An 18,007-nucleotide genomic window follows, 5' to 3' on the forward strand; every position below is an offset into this window, starting at 1 on the left:
TCGAACTTTTTGCTACAGTCAAACCTTGGATTAGTGACATATTTTGTTAATAGTGACTCATCCTTGAGATATATATCACGAAACTTGCGTTGGTTCATAATTGTTCGACCAAAGAGACTATTATTTAACAATTTGTAAAAGTCTTTTTCAAAATCATTTTTAGCACATTTGCGTTTTTCAATATTAAAATTAATATAGGGTGCAAGCCATTTTGATTGTCTAAATTTTAAAATTCTATAGTATTTTGTAGCAACCAAACCTAATTCCTCATATTTTTGTAATGCTTTATAATGTAAAATATATTTAGTTTTGTCATTTAAATTAGGTATTAATTTGCCATTCATTTTCTCAGGTGCTAATGGATAGTCATTATGTAAATCATGTAAGCTTTTATCGTATTTTAAATCAACTTCTAAGATATATCCAAACTCATCATTTTGATTGTTTTTGTAGTCTATCTCATTCGTCCAACGAAATCCATCCACGGGTAGTGTCTCACACATAGCTGTGGAGTATAGCGAGTTACAATCTAAATATATTAAATACACACTTTCTTGATTGGGATCATAATGTTTGCCCATATATCTATTATTGGCTTTAGCGTAACGTGTAGAAATCATACTGACTCCTCCTCTGATTGCACTTTCTATGAACAAATGCATGTCAATATCATGAAATAATTGTAATTTTATACCAGTCATTCTAAGACAAGCTTCCCATGTTAGTCCTGGAAGTGAATACATATGTACGGGGTCAAGTTTGTAATCCTTTAAACACAGGTCTCTAAATGTCTCAAACACATCAGCCAGTAGCAATACATCTGTTTTAAGATATAAATCATGATATTCTTGTAAATTATGTATATTAAAATGGGTCCAGACATTTTTAGCATGTTCATATTCGATGGGAGAGATATGTTCTTTAGTTAAAGTACTGTAAAATTTTTCAATTGGAGGTAGAGACTCTGCAAACTTATCTGGTCCTGTCATATATTCATAGGGAAATACGCCTTTGCGTTGTAGTAGTGGATTGTCTATGAATCTAAATGTATTTAAATTGGAAGCTAATTTGTATAATGGAAGGGACAGAAAGTTATAGGAATCTAAAAATACTAAATCATCAACAGAGAATGAAATGTACTTTTCCATATCTTTGGCTATGCAATTTAATTTACGATTAAACTTTCCCAAGTGTTGCATAATTAAATGTCCATCGTAATTTTTTAAGTTATGAAAGAATACTGGTATTTTCTTTGTTACTTTATAGTTTAAATTGCAATCATTGTGGGCAGCTCCACGGTATTGGCCATTTGAATGACAATGTTCCCGTACCCTATCAAAATATAGAGGCTTTTCACAAATATGACAATGTGTTGAGTTTTGGAAAGATGCCTCTTGCTCAGGAGTCATTACAAGGGGGATATATATTGCCATTTGATTTTTAATGAAGTCATAAGTCTCAAACAACCTTTCGAAAAACACATCCATAACATTTTCGCCACTATATAACTCTTCAGAAATAATCTTAGAATCTTTTACTACGACAAATGCAAATCCAGATGGAGTATGGTTGTTAGAGTTTATAAAGCACTCAAAATCAGCATAAATTACAAATGGGGCTTTAAGTTGATATTTATAATTTTTAAATTGTAATGTATCTTGTTTAGACATTTCCACTCGTTGGACATCAAAGTTTTTACAATATGTTATATGACACTCCAATTTATCTTTGGTGTAAAAATGTTGTAAACAAAACTTGCAAAAATGCTTTTTACTGTTATCTTTTGTTGACCGTAGCATTAACCTATTAAAATCACGAATTAAACAGTAATGTGATTTACGACCTTGTTGTAATAATAATAGATCTATATGAGTGTTACTATTCAGTTTGGTTCTTCTTAATGGATATATAAATTTGTGGTCTTCAACTCCAAATACATTAACACTTATATTATTCTTTCTTTCAAATTGATCTATGTCAGATATTTTTACGGGATATTTTATATTTGTCATGTTCAACTTACCTACGTAGGGTGCATAGTTAGAGACTCTATTAGCATGTTTAGCATTCCTTGGATGTAAAGCTGCTAAAATTGACCAAAGGAAGCATTTATTATCAACATTCTTTATATTTAAAACTGCTTTTGTCAATTTAATACTTTTTGGTGTGGGAATGTATGACTTTGGAGTTAGGGGCTTATACTTGTAAACGTGCAACTGCCAATATTTAGTATGGTCATAAATCCATCCACTGCCTTCGGCTTGATATTTGTGTATGGAAGCGTCAATCTTTAAAAGGGCATTTTCAATTTGAGGCTTTAAATCTCTCTTCTCAATGGTTAAGGTAGTAAGGCTTCTAAAATCTGCAATACATTCTTTCTCATTAACTAATTTTCCATTTTGATCTATTGTATATTTTATAAATTTGATTCTCCTTACTAAAGTCCATTTTATTGTTAGAGGACAAGACTGAAGAGTACTTTTAAGTTCAGTTTTAATCGATTCACCAACAAATTTAATCATTGTATATGGACATTTGTAACAAGAATTTACATGTCTTTTAAAATGACCAACAACATTTCTTTTACAGAAATTACAAGTCTTATGAGTTTGTAATATATGAGATTTTAGAGCCATGTTATTATCACAGATTATATCACAAACTTTGCACAGTTTCACCTTCATTTTATGTATTACCTTGTAGTGGCGAATCAGGTTGCTTTTTTTGGAGAGCGATGCAAAACAATGTTGACATGTAGTCTTCATTTTTATATATGTAATTAAAAAATAGGTTGGAATCTTCTATATAGTAGAAATTACATTTTGACAATTTCAATTAATGAGAAATAATAATTTGAATTAGAATTTTATATTTTAATATTCAAAACAATTTCATACAATAAGATTTAGCAATTGTAATTTTCTAAATCAAAACTAAATCCAAAAACTTAAATAAAAAATACTTTTTAGCAATTCAGATTGCTGAGTCTACATATATACAGAGTGAGTGTTACCTATTTTAAAGGAGACTTGACAAAATTATATAGTGAATATAATTCGGCTAAGTTTTTAAATAATAACTTGTGCACACTTTTGACTCAAAGTCCCCCGGTGCATGAAGTTTGGCTAAGTTTTTAAATAATAACTTGTACACACTTTTAACTCAAAGTCCCCCGGTGCATGAAGTTTGGCTAAGTTTTTAAATAATAACTTGTGCACACTTTTGACTCAAAGTCCCCCCCCCGTGAGTGAATTTGGCTAAGTTTTTAAATAATAACTTGTACACACTTTTAACTCAAAGTCCCCCGGTGCATGAAGTTTGGCTAAGTTTTTAAATAATAACTTGTGCACAATTTTGACTCGCTTAAAAATAGTAATAACAAAATAAGTTATTTTTTTGGATAGAGAAGCAGCACACAGTTGACATGTAACTAAAAAACAAAGTTAGCATCTTCTATATGATGGAAATTACATTTTAGACAATTTCAATTAATGGGAAATAATAATTTAAATCAGAATTTTAAATTTTAATATTCAAAACAATTTCATACAATAAAATTTGGCAATTGCAATTTTTTAAATCAAAACTAAATCCAAAATCTTAAGTAAAAATACTTTTTAGCAATTCAGAATGCTGAGTCTACATATATACAGAGTGAGTGTTAGTTATAGAGAAGACTATGTTACCTATGTTAAAAGGAACTCGACAAAATTATATAGTGAGTATAATTCGGCTAAGTTTTTAAATAATAACTTGTGCAAACTTTTGACTCAAAGTCATGAGTGAATTTGGCTAAGTTTTTTAAAATAGACTTATATACATTTTAAGTTCCTTAGTGACTGTTCAAAATACTCTAAGTGTTTAAAAATAGACTTATATACATTTTTTACAAGTTCCTTAGTGACTCAATTCGGCTAAGTTTTTGAAAAATGGACTCGGGAAATTAGCTACACTCCTAAGTTAAAAGAAATACAGAGTAGGCCTATGAGTACAAGCATCAATTACGTCACCAATTGATCCCATGACCCGACACGCGACAACATATTACAATAGTCTAGCTTAGATGTCAAAGACTTACCAAAACAAGAAGATCCAGGTGGAAGAGTTAGTGATGATTCCGTAGAATGCCCCCCTTATATACCACAAAATTGTCTAAATTAATTTAGAACTTAACAATGGAAATTGAACAAACTGAAATTGAACAATTGAATAATTGAGGTCAATCAATCAAACATATTTGGTAATTGTCTAAACCTGCCCCAGACAGACTGGCGCCAGACAGGCAGAGAATGTTGACAATTGGTTTTGATTGGGGTCATTAGGTTACACTCACAGTCATTCATTTGAGTCAGGCATAGTTTACACATAGCCATAAGCGTGCCCGAGTTCGCGCACAAACCTCACATGATTTTGAAAATATACATGGGAATGGATGTGGATTTGAAATTTTAATGGAGTTTGAACATTTATATAGGCTTGTATTAGACGAGATCCAGGTCTTTAAAAAAGTGGCCAAAAAAAGCTCACCATTTCCAGACGTGATTTTTAGTATTAACAAAAGTAGAAAATTTATATAGGGGTGTATAGGTCGAGAGCTGGGTCTTTAAAAAAAGTGGCCAAAAAAAGCTCTTCCATTTTTTTCTCATTTTTCCCCTATAAAAAGTGCCCTAAAAGTGCCTCTAAAACGCCGAAAGTGGGGTCATATTCTGGTATTATATCTACTTATACAGATAACTTCTACATGGGAGAGTTAGCAAATCTTGATTATTAATACATATTCGAATTTCGTCAGAATTATTTATTGCTAAAGTGTTGTGGGGAACATAGGAGTGATTTGTAATTTTAACCACACTATCGTCGAATTGGGATTTCCCTGTAACGTCTAGAAAATCTTCCATTTTTATTAATAGAAAATTTTAACTTTAGTCCTATTGACTTTAGGAACCTAGCATTTTGTACACTTATAGATAAATTCTTATAAATTCTCATATCTTTTTTATATGACAAGTAATTGTAGTTTCTTCTCCGTTAAAGTCAATTGCCTTGTCGTGCTGATCGGCAAATGTAATACTGACAACATCTAAACTTCTCTTATTTACAGGAAAATATATAATATTTCTTGGAACTTTAATAATTTTGTAGCCAGGAGGAGCTTCTGGATAAAAGCTATGTATGGTGTGTGATTTGTTGCCATTTAAATAGGACCCATTTGCAATATTACATTTTACTCTAATCACATTTACATTATTAATGTTTATTTTATTTGTAGATTCAAACTGAACACCAGGAGTAGAAACACCTTTAAATCCCAATAAAACAGACCCTAAACATGGTTTTGTAAAATCAAACACGTGGCTAGAAAGTAGTGTTGCTTTCATAGTTTTATTATTAGCTGTAAGGAAAAAATCTGGGATTTGCTTTTGAATTTCCTTTGCAAGCTCAACCACCTCATATGTTCCTTCAGAAATTTCTATTGTAACTGGAGCATTGTGGTCATAATAGAAAACATCATCACCTTCACTAATGGATAATTTTTTGGCTTTAAGTTGATTTAATTTTGGAATAAGCCCTTTGAATAAAAGTTTGGATTTAGTATTAATTAATGCTTCTCCATTTTTATCTACTATAACTTTAAGTTTTCCATTTAATAACTGGTTTAAATCATCAACTGAGATATCTCCTTTTGGTAATGTCATTTTCTCTACTTTGTAATATGTTAAAGTATTTAGTGGTCTTTTAACATTAAATATTGAGTTATAACTTTGAAAATCTACCAATCCAATTACATAATCATCATTTAATTCTATGGGAGGAAAGAATACTGACTTTAGCTCTGGCTCTGTACCCGAAAATGTTATAGTAGGCCTAAATGAATCCATTTTTATAAAGAAATATTTTTTATGAATGATAAACATAAAATTCCACAAATAGAACTATTTAAATCTTGTATTTGATCGGTTGTATAGTAGATTTTATATCCCTCAAAATATTTAATTACTTCTTTTGGAGGTTGGATTCCAAATGGGTCAAAATAAATTACAATATCTTTATTTTTACGATATGCTGTCCAATGTGTGCCAGATGAACTATCTAAATTAACTATTCCGCACTCTTTTACTCTTGGTGTTAGATTTTTTAGCTCGCTTTTTAGGTACACTCCCCTGAAGTGAGGCACGTCTTTTGCGGCCTCTAACAGCTGGTAGTTGTCCATCTTTTTTATTAAATTTTAATCCCATTCCCATTTTTGCTTTAGCCTTCATCAAATTTGTCACTGCATAAGCAGCGGCTTTTTCAGCAAGACTTGCGTCCTTGGCCGTTACTCTAGTCCAAGCTAAGTCTGCTAATCTCATGTCTGCTTTGTTCCGAGCAGCAGTATCAGGATTATTCATGTAGAATATGTCATGCTCTTTACAATAAGAGTCTAGTTTATTTTTTGGAGGTACATTTTTAGCTAAATTCTCACGTGCATTCGTCCCAGGTCCACAGTATTGATATGATGGTATGTGAAGTGGAAATGGAAGGTTATTTATAAGAGTATTCAATAACCCTCGACCCCTGTAAGGCTTTAGGAATAAACCTTTGCCCTTTTTACATGTTTTCTTATTATCATTTTTTACCATTTTTATTATATAAAAAATGTCTTTTATTCAACAAAAACATAAATTTAAAATATCACATACTAAGGAGTATATACCAAAGAAGTTGGGTCTATTTCCTACCAATATTCGATGTGTTATTAGTGGTCCAAGTGGAAGTGGGAAGACGGTTGTAATTTACAATTTAATTGTAAGAAAGGAAGGATTAAAATTTACAAACTTATATTTAATATCTAAATCTTTAGAACAAGAAAAATATAAAAAATAATTGAAATATTTAGTTTGTTTGACGAAGTGAAATTACACACGTTTACTGACTGTGAAATCACACCAAATGATGTAAAATCACAGTCAGTTGTTGTATTTGATGACATAAATAGTCAAAATATTACACAATTTTTCTCAATGGGTCGACATAAAAATATTAACTGTTTTTACTTGTGTCAATCTTACAGCAAAGTACACAAACATTTACGTGATAATGTAAATTTCCTAATATTATTTAAACAAGATGATTTAAATTTAAAACATGTATATCACAATCATGTTGGTAATGACTTTTCATTTGACCAATTTAAAAATCTCTGTCATCAATGTTGGGATAAAACTAAATACGGCTTTCTCGTAATAGACAAAGAAAGGCCAAAGAATAATGGCAAATATAGATTTATGTTTGACCAATTCTATCAAGAGGATGGTAAGGGTAAATAAATGAAAGATTTTTTTTAACATTTATTATATATCTACACATTTTGAACATCAATTTTATAATGACCAAACGCAAGAGTGTTGATCACATCTTCCAGAATAAACCTCTTGTCATCGTCAAAGGATAGTACTTTTTTATTCATGGTTAAGGTTTGAAGATGATGATTTATAGATTTAATTCTTGTCACATTCTCATAGTAATCTTGCCCAGTTGCAAGGCAGTTCAAATAATGTTGATGTCTGAGGAGATGTTTAACAGTGGCACCATCAGCTCCTTTAGCTTTCTTCACCTCTAAAGCTTGCTTGTCTTCTTCATATAACCATTTTAGAGGAATGTAAGAATATAACTTTGGTCTTAAACCACAATATTCATACATAATATGACCACCTAATTCATCTTTAAACTTTCCAGTGACTTTTTTATTTTTATCAGAGTATAAGAAATGGTCTTTACTATATCCAGAGGTATCAAAATAGTGCAAGTCACATTCTATTTCCTTGTAAAAGTCCTCTGTAACTATAGCATACATTAATGAATCTGTATCTGTCATAAGAAATCTTTTATTCTTAAATTTTGACATATAATTATAGTGGAAATCATACATTATTAATTTACTAATATCCAAAATGGTCATTCCTAAATATATTGGTTTATTAAACTTTACAACTAATTTATTTAAATGTATAGCATGTAAATTGTTATCAAACTTTTTACTACAATCAAACCTTGGATTAGTGACATATTTTGTTAATAGTGACTCATCCTTGAGATATATATCACGAAACTTGCGTTGATTCATGATTGTTCGACCAAAGAGACTATTATTTAACAATTTATAAAAGTCTTTTTCGAAATCAGTTTTAGCACATTTGCGTTTTTCAATATTAAAATTAATATAGGGCGCAAGCCATTTAGACTGTCTAAATTTTAAAATTCTATGGTATTTTGTTACAATCAAACCCAATTCCTCATATTTTTGTAATGCTTTATAATGTAAAATATATTTAGTTTTGTCATTTAAATTTGGCATTAATTTGCCATTCATTTTCTCTGGTGCTAATGGATAGTCATTATGTAAATCATGTAAGCTTTTATCATATTTTAAATCAACTTCTAAAATGTATCCAAACTCATCATTTTGATTATATTTTTTGTAGTCTATCTCATTCGACCAACAAAATCCATCCATAGGTAGCGGCTCGCACATCGCTGTTGAGTATAGCGAGTTACAATCTAAATATATTAAATAGACACTCTCTTGATTGGGATCATAGTGTTCACCCATATATCTATTATTTGCTTTAGCGTAACGTGTAGAAATCATACTGACTCCTCCTCGAATCGCACTTTCTATGAACAAATGCATGTCAATATCTTTGAATAATTGTAATTTTATTCCTGTCATTCTAAGACAGGCCTCCCATGTAAGTCCAGGAAGTGAATACATATGTACAGGGTCAAGTTTGTAATCTTTTAAACACAGGTCTCTAAATGTCTCAAACACATCAGCCAGTAGCAATACATCTGTTTTAAGATATAAATCATGATATTCTTGTAAATTATTTATAATAAAATGGGTCCATACATTTTTAGCATGTTCATATTCATTGGGAGGGATATGTTCTTTAGTTATAGAACTGTAAAATGTTTCAATTGGGGGTAGAGACTCTGCGAACTTATCTGGTCCCGTCATATATTCATAGGGATATACACCTTTACGTTGTAGTAGTGGATTTTGTATGAATCTAAATGTGTTCAAATTGGAAGCCAATTTATATAATGGAAGGGACAGAAAGTTGTATGAATCTAAAAATACTAAATCATCAACAGAGAATGATATATATTTTTCCATATCTTTAGCTATACAATTTAATTTATGTTTATTAAACTTTCCCAAATGTTGCATTATTAAATGTCCATCGTAATTTTTCAAGTTATGGAAGAATACTAGGATTTTCTTTGTTACTTTATAGTTTAAATTACAATCATTGTGGGCAGCTCCACGGTATCGGCCAGATGAATGGCAATGATCTCTCACCCTATCAAAATATAGGGGCTTTTCACAAATATGACAATGTGTTGAGTTTTGGAAAGATACCTCTTGCTCTGGAGTCATTACAAGGGGAATATATATCGACATTTGACTTTTAATGAAATCATAAGTCTCAAATAATCTTTCAAAAAATACATCCATAACATTTGTGCCACTATATAACTCTTCAGAAATAATTTTTGAATCTTTTACTACAACAAATGCAAAACCTGATGGAATATGTATATTGGAGTTTATAAAGCATTCAAAATCTGCATAAATCACAAATGGGGCTTTAAGTTGATATTTATAATTTTTAAATTGTAATGTATCTTGTTTAGACATTTCCACTCGTTGGGCATCAAAGTTTTTACAATATGTTATATGACGCTCAAATTTATCATTAGTGTAAAAATGTTGTAAACACAACTTACAAAAATGCTTCTTATGGTCGTGTTTTGTAGACCGCAGCATTAACCTATTAAAATCACGAATTAAACAGTAATGTGATTTACGACCTTCTTGTAATAATAATAAATCTACGTGAGTATTACTATTTAATTTGCTTGTTCTTAATGGATATACATTTCTCATCTTCAACCCCAAATACATTAACACTTATATTAATTTGTCTTTCAAATTTATCTATATCGGATATTTTCACAGGATACTTCATGTTTGTCATATTCAACTGACCTTCGTATGGTACATAATTAGAGACTCTATTAGCATTTTCATCTTTAGCATTCCTTGGATATAAAGCTGCTAATATCGACCAAAGGAAGCATTTATTATCAGAATTTTTTATATTTAAAACTGCATGTTTCGATTGAATAGTTTTTGGTGTGGGGATATATGACTTTGGAGTTAAGGGCTTATACTTGTAAACGTGCAACTGCCAATACTTAGTATGGTCATATATCCATCCACTACCTTGGGCTTGGTATTTGTGTATGGAAGCATCAATCTTTAAAAGTGCATTTTCAATTTGGTGTATTAAACCTCTTTTCTCAATAGTTAAGGTAGTAAGGCTTCTAAAATCTGCAATACATTCTTTTTCATTAACTAATTGCCCATTTTGATCCATTGAATATTTTATAAATTTAATTCTCCTTACTAAAGTCCATTTTATCGGAAGAGGACAAGACTGAAGAGTATTTTTTTTACAACATTTTTTTTTACAAAAATTACAAGTCTTGTGATTTTGTAATAAATGCGATATTAGAGCCATGTTATTATCACAGATTAAATTACAAACTTTGCACAGTTTCACCATCATTTGGTGTTTCAACTTGTAGTGCCGAATCAAGTTACTTTTGGTGGAGAACGACACGGAGCACTGTTGACATGACGGTTTCATGTTTAAGAATGAGGTCTCAGGCTGATGCCACCTCTATATATAGACTTTTGGAAAATTTAAAAATTTTAATCCAGAAATTGTGAAATTTTCAAAATTTTTAACTAGAATTTAAGATATTTTTAACAATATTTAACATAAAATTAGAAATTTTAGAAATGTTAATTCATAAAATTTAATTTTAGAAATTTTAATTTGGAAAAACTAATTTTAGAAGTTTTAATTTAGAAAAATTAATTTTAGAAGTTTTAACTTATAAAATTTTATTTTAGAAATTTTAATTTAGAAAATTGTATTATGAAATTTTAATTTATAAAATTTAATTTTAGAAGTTTTAATTTATAAAACCTAATTTTACAAATTTTAATTTATAAAATTTAATTTTAGAAATTTTAATTTATAAAATTTAATTTTAGAAATTTTAATTTTGAACATTTAATTTTACAAATTTTTATTAATAAAATTTAATTTTTAAAATTTTAATTTAGAAAATTTTATTTTGAAATATTAATTTACAAAATTTATTTTACAAATTTTAATTTATAAAATTTAATTTGACAAATTTTAAGTTATAAAATTTAATTTGACAAATTTTAATTTATAAAATTTAATTTGACAAATTTTAATTTATAAAATTTAATTTGACAAATTTTAATTTATAAAATTTAATTTGACAAATTTTAATTTATAAAATTTAATTGTAAAAATTTTAATTTATAAAATTTAATTGTAAAATTTTTTATTTATAAAATTTAATTTTACGAATTTTAATTTATAAAATTTAATTTTGGAAAATTAATTTTGAAAATATAATTTTGAAAATGTAATTTTAAAAATCTAATTTTGAAAAATTAAATTTAGAAAATTAAATTTAACAATTTAAATTTATATATTTATAAGTTAAGAATTTTAGAAATTTATAATTAAGAATTTTATAAATTTTATAATTTAAAATAAAATATTAAAAATGTTAATACAAATTAAACTATTGTTTACATGCTAAACTTACCAAGAGATGGTCATGGTGGGTGGGCCGCGCGACGATGACTGAAGAAAGGAACCACTCAACTCGCTCCTTTTATACTTATACACATCGTCTAATTTGTAAAATTGGCTAGATCTGGGTTTATACGGCCAGATCTGGACTTTGCCATATCTGGCCTGATATAGCCAGATCTGGGTATATAGGGTCAGATCTGGAATTATATATGGCCAGATCTGGGTATATAGGGCCAGATCTGGAATTATATATGGCAGATCTGGGTATATAGGGCCAGATCTGGAATTATATATGGCCAGATCTGGGTTTATAAAGCCAGATCTGGGTATATAGGGCCAGATCTGGAATTATATATGGCCAGATCTGGGTATATAGGGCCAGATCTGGGTATATAGGGCCAGATCTGGGTATATAGGGCCAGATCTGGGTATATAGGGCCAGATCTGGAATTATATATGGCCAGATCTGGGTATATAGGGCCAGATCTGGAATTATATATGGCCAGATCTGGGTATATAGGGCCAGATTTGGAATTATATATGGCCAGATCTGGGTTTATAGGGCCAGATTTGGAATTATATATGGACAGATCTGGCTTGATATAAGCAGATATGGGTTTATAGGGCCAGATCTGGAATTGTATATGGATAGATCTGGCTTGATAATAACCAGATCTGGGTTTATAGGGCCATCTGGAATCATATATGGACAGATCTGGCTTGATATAACCAGATCTGGGTTTATAGGGCCAGATATGGGTTTATATAATCAAATCTGAAACTTAAATGGGTAGGCATTATTTTTGATATATGTCTTATTATTTTAAAGATATAAGCGATTTTTTTATATTTCTCGATACATATACCCAATTTTTGCACCACATGAGCTGCCAATGGGGAAGAGAAGCATGAGCCGGGAGCGCGTCCGAGTTCGCGTACAAACCTCACTCGATTTTGAGAATATACATGTGAATAGATGCGGATTTAAAATAGTAATGAAGTTGCACAATGGTATTGAACATTTATATAGGGGTGTACAGGCAAAGATCAGGATTTTTGAAAAAGTGGCTAAAAAATGATCCCCATGTTATTCTTATGGGGAAAAACGCCCCAAGTGACGACTCTTTGCCCTATTGTCACTACTCACATCGAAAAGCCATTAAAGCAATTTATAAGAAGCAATTTATAAAAAAAAATACCTAAACACTAATGAACTTATTTTATTGAATAGTTAATGGTGAGATTAGGTAAAATATAATTTAAATTAGGGGAAACCTATTTTAAGGATGAGGTTAATTCTCGAATATCGAAGCTTTTTAGGTTGATGGTTTATAATACAAAGTTACAAGAAAAAGCTTTAAAAATCTAGATAAACGTTACTTTTAGAGAATTTCCCATATCGGGAATTAGCTATTGCCGTACTCATGGTAAAACCTGGACCCAGGACCGATTTCCCTTCTCGTTTTGAGGTCCCTTGAGCCCAAAAAACCATCGAATTCATATATAAAAAATGACCCAAAATTTGGTACACATGCTTAAACCTACATTTTATTCTAACGAGTTCGCAAACCAGCATGATCACAATCAGTATGATCAGTATGGGAACAATGGGTTCATGAGGTAGAAATGAGAAAAATGAGGTAAAAATTGGCTTTTCCTAATTTTGAACCTAAAACTAAAATTTTTAATTTCTTTCTAAACCATTTTGTAGAGCTAAAAAAACAAATAATTTAGTATATTGAAACGTTGTTATGTGCCTAATAGTTATGGAAAAAATTACAAATAATTGAAAAGTTGAAATTCGCTTATTATTCTTGTGGAAAATAAATAAACTGTTGTAGTATGCTTGTTTATGAACATATTTTAATCAAATTTAAAAAATGTATTTATTTAATTTTTAACTATTAACATAAAAAAGAACTTCTACCCTCCCTGTTGAAGCAAACCTAAGTACGGTACTTGTTAAACTAATGCTATTTAAAAAGGGAATAAATGTGATATTTGTAAGGAGATATTCTAGTGTAAATCCAATCAGGCAAATGGAAATTCCCCCTAGTCTGCAGGTTCTGTAGTGGGGATATTTAACATCCTTACCACTAGCTTGGAAGTATCCTGTATACATCGAACCAAGATAGACCAACACCATAGCATGACCATATATCTGAAAACATACGATGTAAATGTAGTAAAAGTTTTTGTAAGGTGAGTAAAGGCAATTTATTTGCTACGTATCAGACTGCTATCTGTAAAAGACAAAGGTCTCGCTGACTGACTCACTCACTCACTCATCACTAATGACAATTCTCCAACTTCTCATTTACCTAGGACACTTAACATTTTTACCCTATTTCATTAGGCATTTAACAAGAAAACTAGGTTAAGTAGTTTTTATTCAGATTTTACTTTCGGGCTCTACCCTTGTGGCTCAAGAATTCCATGTTAACCTTATGAGCATTCATATTTTAAAAGGAATTAATTATTTTTTACATTTGTTTCAAACTAAACAAATTGGTTCTATGATGTCCATTAGATATATATATTCTATATAATACATATGTATCCATACCCTTATAAAATTGAAGTCGTGTCTGTCCGTTTAGGTGGCTGTCATGACTAAAATACTAAACCAATACAGCCAAAATTAACCACAAAGATGGTCCATTATCTAGAAACGCCATAGGACTATTCACTACCTTGAGTTGCACTCGGGCTTGACTCCGTAGATGTTCAAAATTTTTTAGGCGAGGTTTTCAAAAGTAAATTAACTGGTCTCCATGGCAGAATGAGAAAACCAATAAAAAAAATTGCGTTTACATTTTGCTTTATTTAAGTGTAAACAAGAACAACTGCCAAAAGCTCATTTCACAATTTCAGCAGCTAGTCATAACCAATGAGTCAGGTATACAATTAGTATACTATTAGGAGATACAACAACTTTTTAAAGACAATTTTAGAACAACTATGTTAAGCTTTAAAATATTGCTTTGCTAGTACATTATTTGAATTACTATTTGTTATAATTTAACAGATTAGGAGACATAAAATGTTTGACCTCAACTTATATTTGTGATCTGCTTGACGAGTTACTTCTTAAAAAGGCCCATAAAGTTCTTAAGTTCGCAGAGTTGAAAGACATTTTGTGTTTGACAAAACTTGAGGGTGGATCTGACGAACAGAAGCTCCCAGTTCTACTACCAGACAATCTCACATACAAAATTGGAAAGTATAAAATATAAAAAAATTTGCTTTGGTAATTATAATGCAAAAGCTAAAGCAAAAGTTAATAAATATACCACTTACAATATCAAACCAACCGATGACAAAACAGCCTGTCCTTAACCGATATTGGAAGCAGAAATTTCTATCAACATTCACTTCCATCCTAAACAAATACATTTATATTTATTATATACAATAATATATTTTATCTTCAGAAATTGCATATTTTAAATGTTTGCTACTGTAAAGGCTTTTATTCGTTTGTAATGCATTTAATATTACTTACCCGATGTCATTTTAACTTCAGTGTATTTGACTGACTTTATTTCCATCAAACTAATTCCTTGATGTTTTGTTAAAGTCATTAGGTTTGTAAAGAAATAATAGAATTGTTGGCTTATTTATTATATAGACAGGATGTAGTCTATAGTAGTTGTATGTGGATTCTATCCTATAGGATTTCCATGTCTTTTGAATTTCGATACTTGTGGTGACTTTCCCATAGGTCTACTATCTTGGAAAAATCTTATTTGTACAAATATTCCTCGAAAGATTTTGCTCAGCATTCATTTTTAGCATGGTATCATTAACTTTACAGTAAACAAAGTTACAAAACCTGCAATTCCGTAAAAATAACTGTTTCGCGACTATTGAAATTTGTTTAAGTTTTCACCATAAACATTATGGTTACTTTACCAACTACCCATTAATTGTTCCTCTTTATAAAAGTAGTAAGATTACTTACTGGAATCACTTGAAATTCCAGACTAATGTGAGAAGGTATGTGTAGGTTTCTTTACATAGACTTTCCATTTAATTTGTCAACCTAGAAATTATTTTTGAAAACCCCATAGCAATATATCACCTTATTTTGATTTCTCATAAGAAATGTTTTACAAATCCTCTTAAGTGGATATAAAACGCACACCATTCAACACATAGCCTTAACTGACAAATATAACGATAATACGTTTTGCTTACTCAATTACCTTCACAGTTATGGATTTTATGAAGCAATAGTTGCAAAATAATGTAGTGTACTGTATTATTGATATCAATAAAAAAAGAGGTAACATGCCGTTCCATCTCTTAGAAATATGTCTGGTCTGGGAACTATTTAGGCCTAATTGTAAATTTGTATTGATTAATTTTTGGCTGTTTTGTTATTTTAAATTAACAATTTGCTTTTTTAATTTGCATTGGAATCACTTGTATTTATGTACCAATAGTCTCTAGTGCATCATACTACACGTAATTAATTATAAGTTTAAGCAAACAGTTTGTTTTAAGACGGATTTTGTAATGGTTTTAACAACAAAAATCTTAAAACTGTATAGTTTTAAATGCAGCTATGGATTTTAAATTGAAATCTACAGTGTTAATTGAAACAAGCTAAGTAAAAATAAGGTTTCATTTTGAGATTTTAAAGAATTTTTCATGGTTAACTTCTTCTTTCTGGCTGTTAAAAAAATATTTCATTTATAAAGTAATTTAACTCTTGTTTCGACCTGTTAGTGTTTTCATAACATAATTTCCCAAATTTTATTTTAGTCAGTATATGTTTAGTAACTATTAAAAGTACAAACCAATAAAATCTAACTGTATTAATTATACCCCTACCTATACAGGGTGATCAACTAAAGGAGGCCACCATTGGGATATCGGAAACGGTGAGAATTAGAGAAAACTTTAAATGGGGGACATTCCTTTATTTTTTGTGGCAGTTAAAAATATGATTTTAGTTTTTCAAAATTCAGTTGCCATTTTCCAAAATGGCGGCCAAATTTGAAATTTCTAATGGAATACCCTATATTTTATCATGTTTTCGGATAGAACATACAGTTTAAAACCTTTTTTATTCTAGAAATTTTTTCGATAAACCCACCCGTTTAGGAGTTACGGCATATGGAAAAATGACTTCCGGTGTACATTTTACATTATGTAGCTCCAAAAAAGTAGGTTTATAGCGAAAATGCGAAGAGAAAATAAGTCAAGTAAGTCTTAAAATTGCATCCACATTCCAAAAAGTCCATAAATTTCGTTAAAAATATTAATTTTATTATTTAAAAATGGCGGCCATTTTCCAAAATGGCGGCCATTTTCCAAAATGGCGACAAACTTGAAAAGTGGAAATGGTGTATTTTATGGTCTTAATGGAATGTGGATGCAATTTTAAGACTTATTTGACTTATTTACTCTTCGCATTTTCGCTATAAACCTACTTTTTTTGGAGCTACATGATGTAAAATGTACACCGGAAGTCATTTTTCCATAGGCCGTAACTCCTAAACGAGTGGTTTATCGAAAAAATGTCAAGAATAAAAAAGTTTTTAAATTGTATGTTCTATCCGAAAACTTGATAAAAAATAGGGTATTCCATAAGAAATTTCAAAGTTGGCCGCCATTTAAAAACTAAAATCATATTTTTAACTGCCACAAAAAAATAAAGGAATATCCCCCATTTAAAGTTTTCTCTAATTCTCACCGTTTCCGATATCCCAATGGTGGCCTCCTTGAGTTGATCACCCTGTATATGCTAATACCTGTATATCCCTAAGACATTAAAGCTAACATAAGTTCAATTAAAAACTTACATTTCAAAGTGCTCATGAAATCCTATAAGGAAAACATGAAGTTCCGAATAAAAATGACACTATGCAACGCACAAACATCTACACAACAACACACAACTCTGTCTGTCACAGTGATAAACCAACACCTGCTGCTTATCAAATGACAAAGCCTTATCACGTAACAATGCTAAGTCTGTAAAATGATAACACAAACTTTAGCTTAAGTCGTCTGTAGAACATGTGACTCTATAAAGTGGCACTTAATTTTTATACAACCTTAATTTTTTGGAGTCTTGGTTGCACTTTCTGCCATTAGATGTTCAGAAATAAATAGAGCTTGAGGAAATGGCTATATGTAATTGGTCTTGTATGTTTTGACGTTAATTTTCTCATGAACTGGTTCCGTTATGACTTCGTCAGCTTTTATTGTGATAGTTCAAAGATAGGGTAGCTCTAGAGCAATTTCAATGGGTTCGTCAAGCACGACAAAGCATGGTTCTTCTACCCCTCTAATATTTTGGA

General features: G+C 30.2%; 1 protein-coding gene across 1 annotated transcript in view; it reads right to left on the bottom strand.

Annotated features, from left to right (window-relative positions):
- LOC128999272 (uncharacterized) overlaps positions 1-17,585 on the bottom strand; it is a 30,498-nt gene extending 12,913 nt beyond the window's left edge. Inside the window, exons 1-3 of the mRNA XM_054425671.1 lie at positions 17,507-17,585; positions 14,994-15,075; positions 13,788-13,854 (exon numbers count right to left, since the gene is read on the bottom strand). Coding sequence (XP_054281646.1) covers positions 13,788-13,854; positions 14,994-15,075; positions 17,507-17,508 — 151 coding nt within the window. The 5' untranslated portion in view covers positions 17,509-17,585. The remainder of the gene's footprint in view (positions 1-13,787; positions 13,855-14,993; positions 15,076-17,506) is intronic.
- Between the last annotated feature and the right edge of the window lie 422 nt (positions 17,586-18,007).

Source organism: Macrosteles quadrilineatus, unplaced genomic scaffold (assembly GCF_028750875.1).
Source record: "Macrosteles quadrilineatus isolate MER2022 unplaced genomic scaffold, UCM_ALF_1.0 Scaffold_8__2_contigs__length_117827958, whole genome shotgun sequence".
NCBI classification, from domain to species: Eukaryota; Metazoa; Arthropoda; class Insecta; order Hemiptera; family Cicadellidae; genus Macrosteles; species Macrosteles quadrilineatus.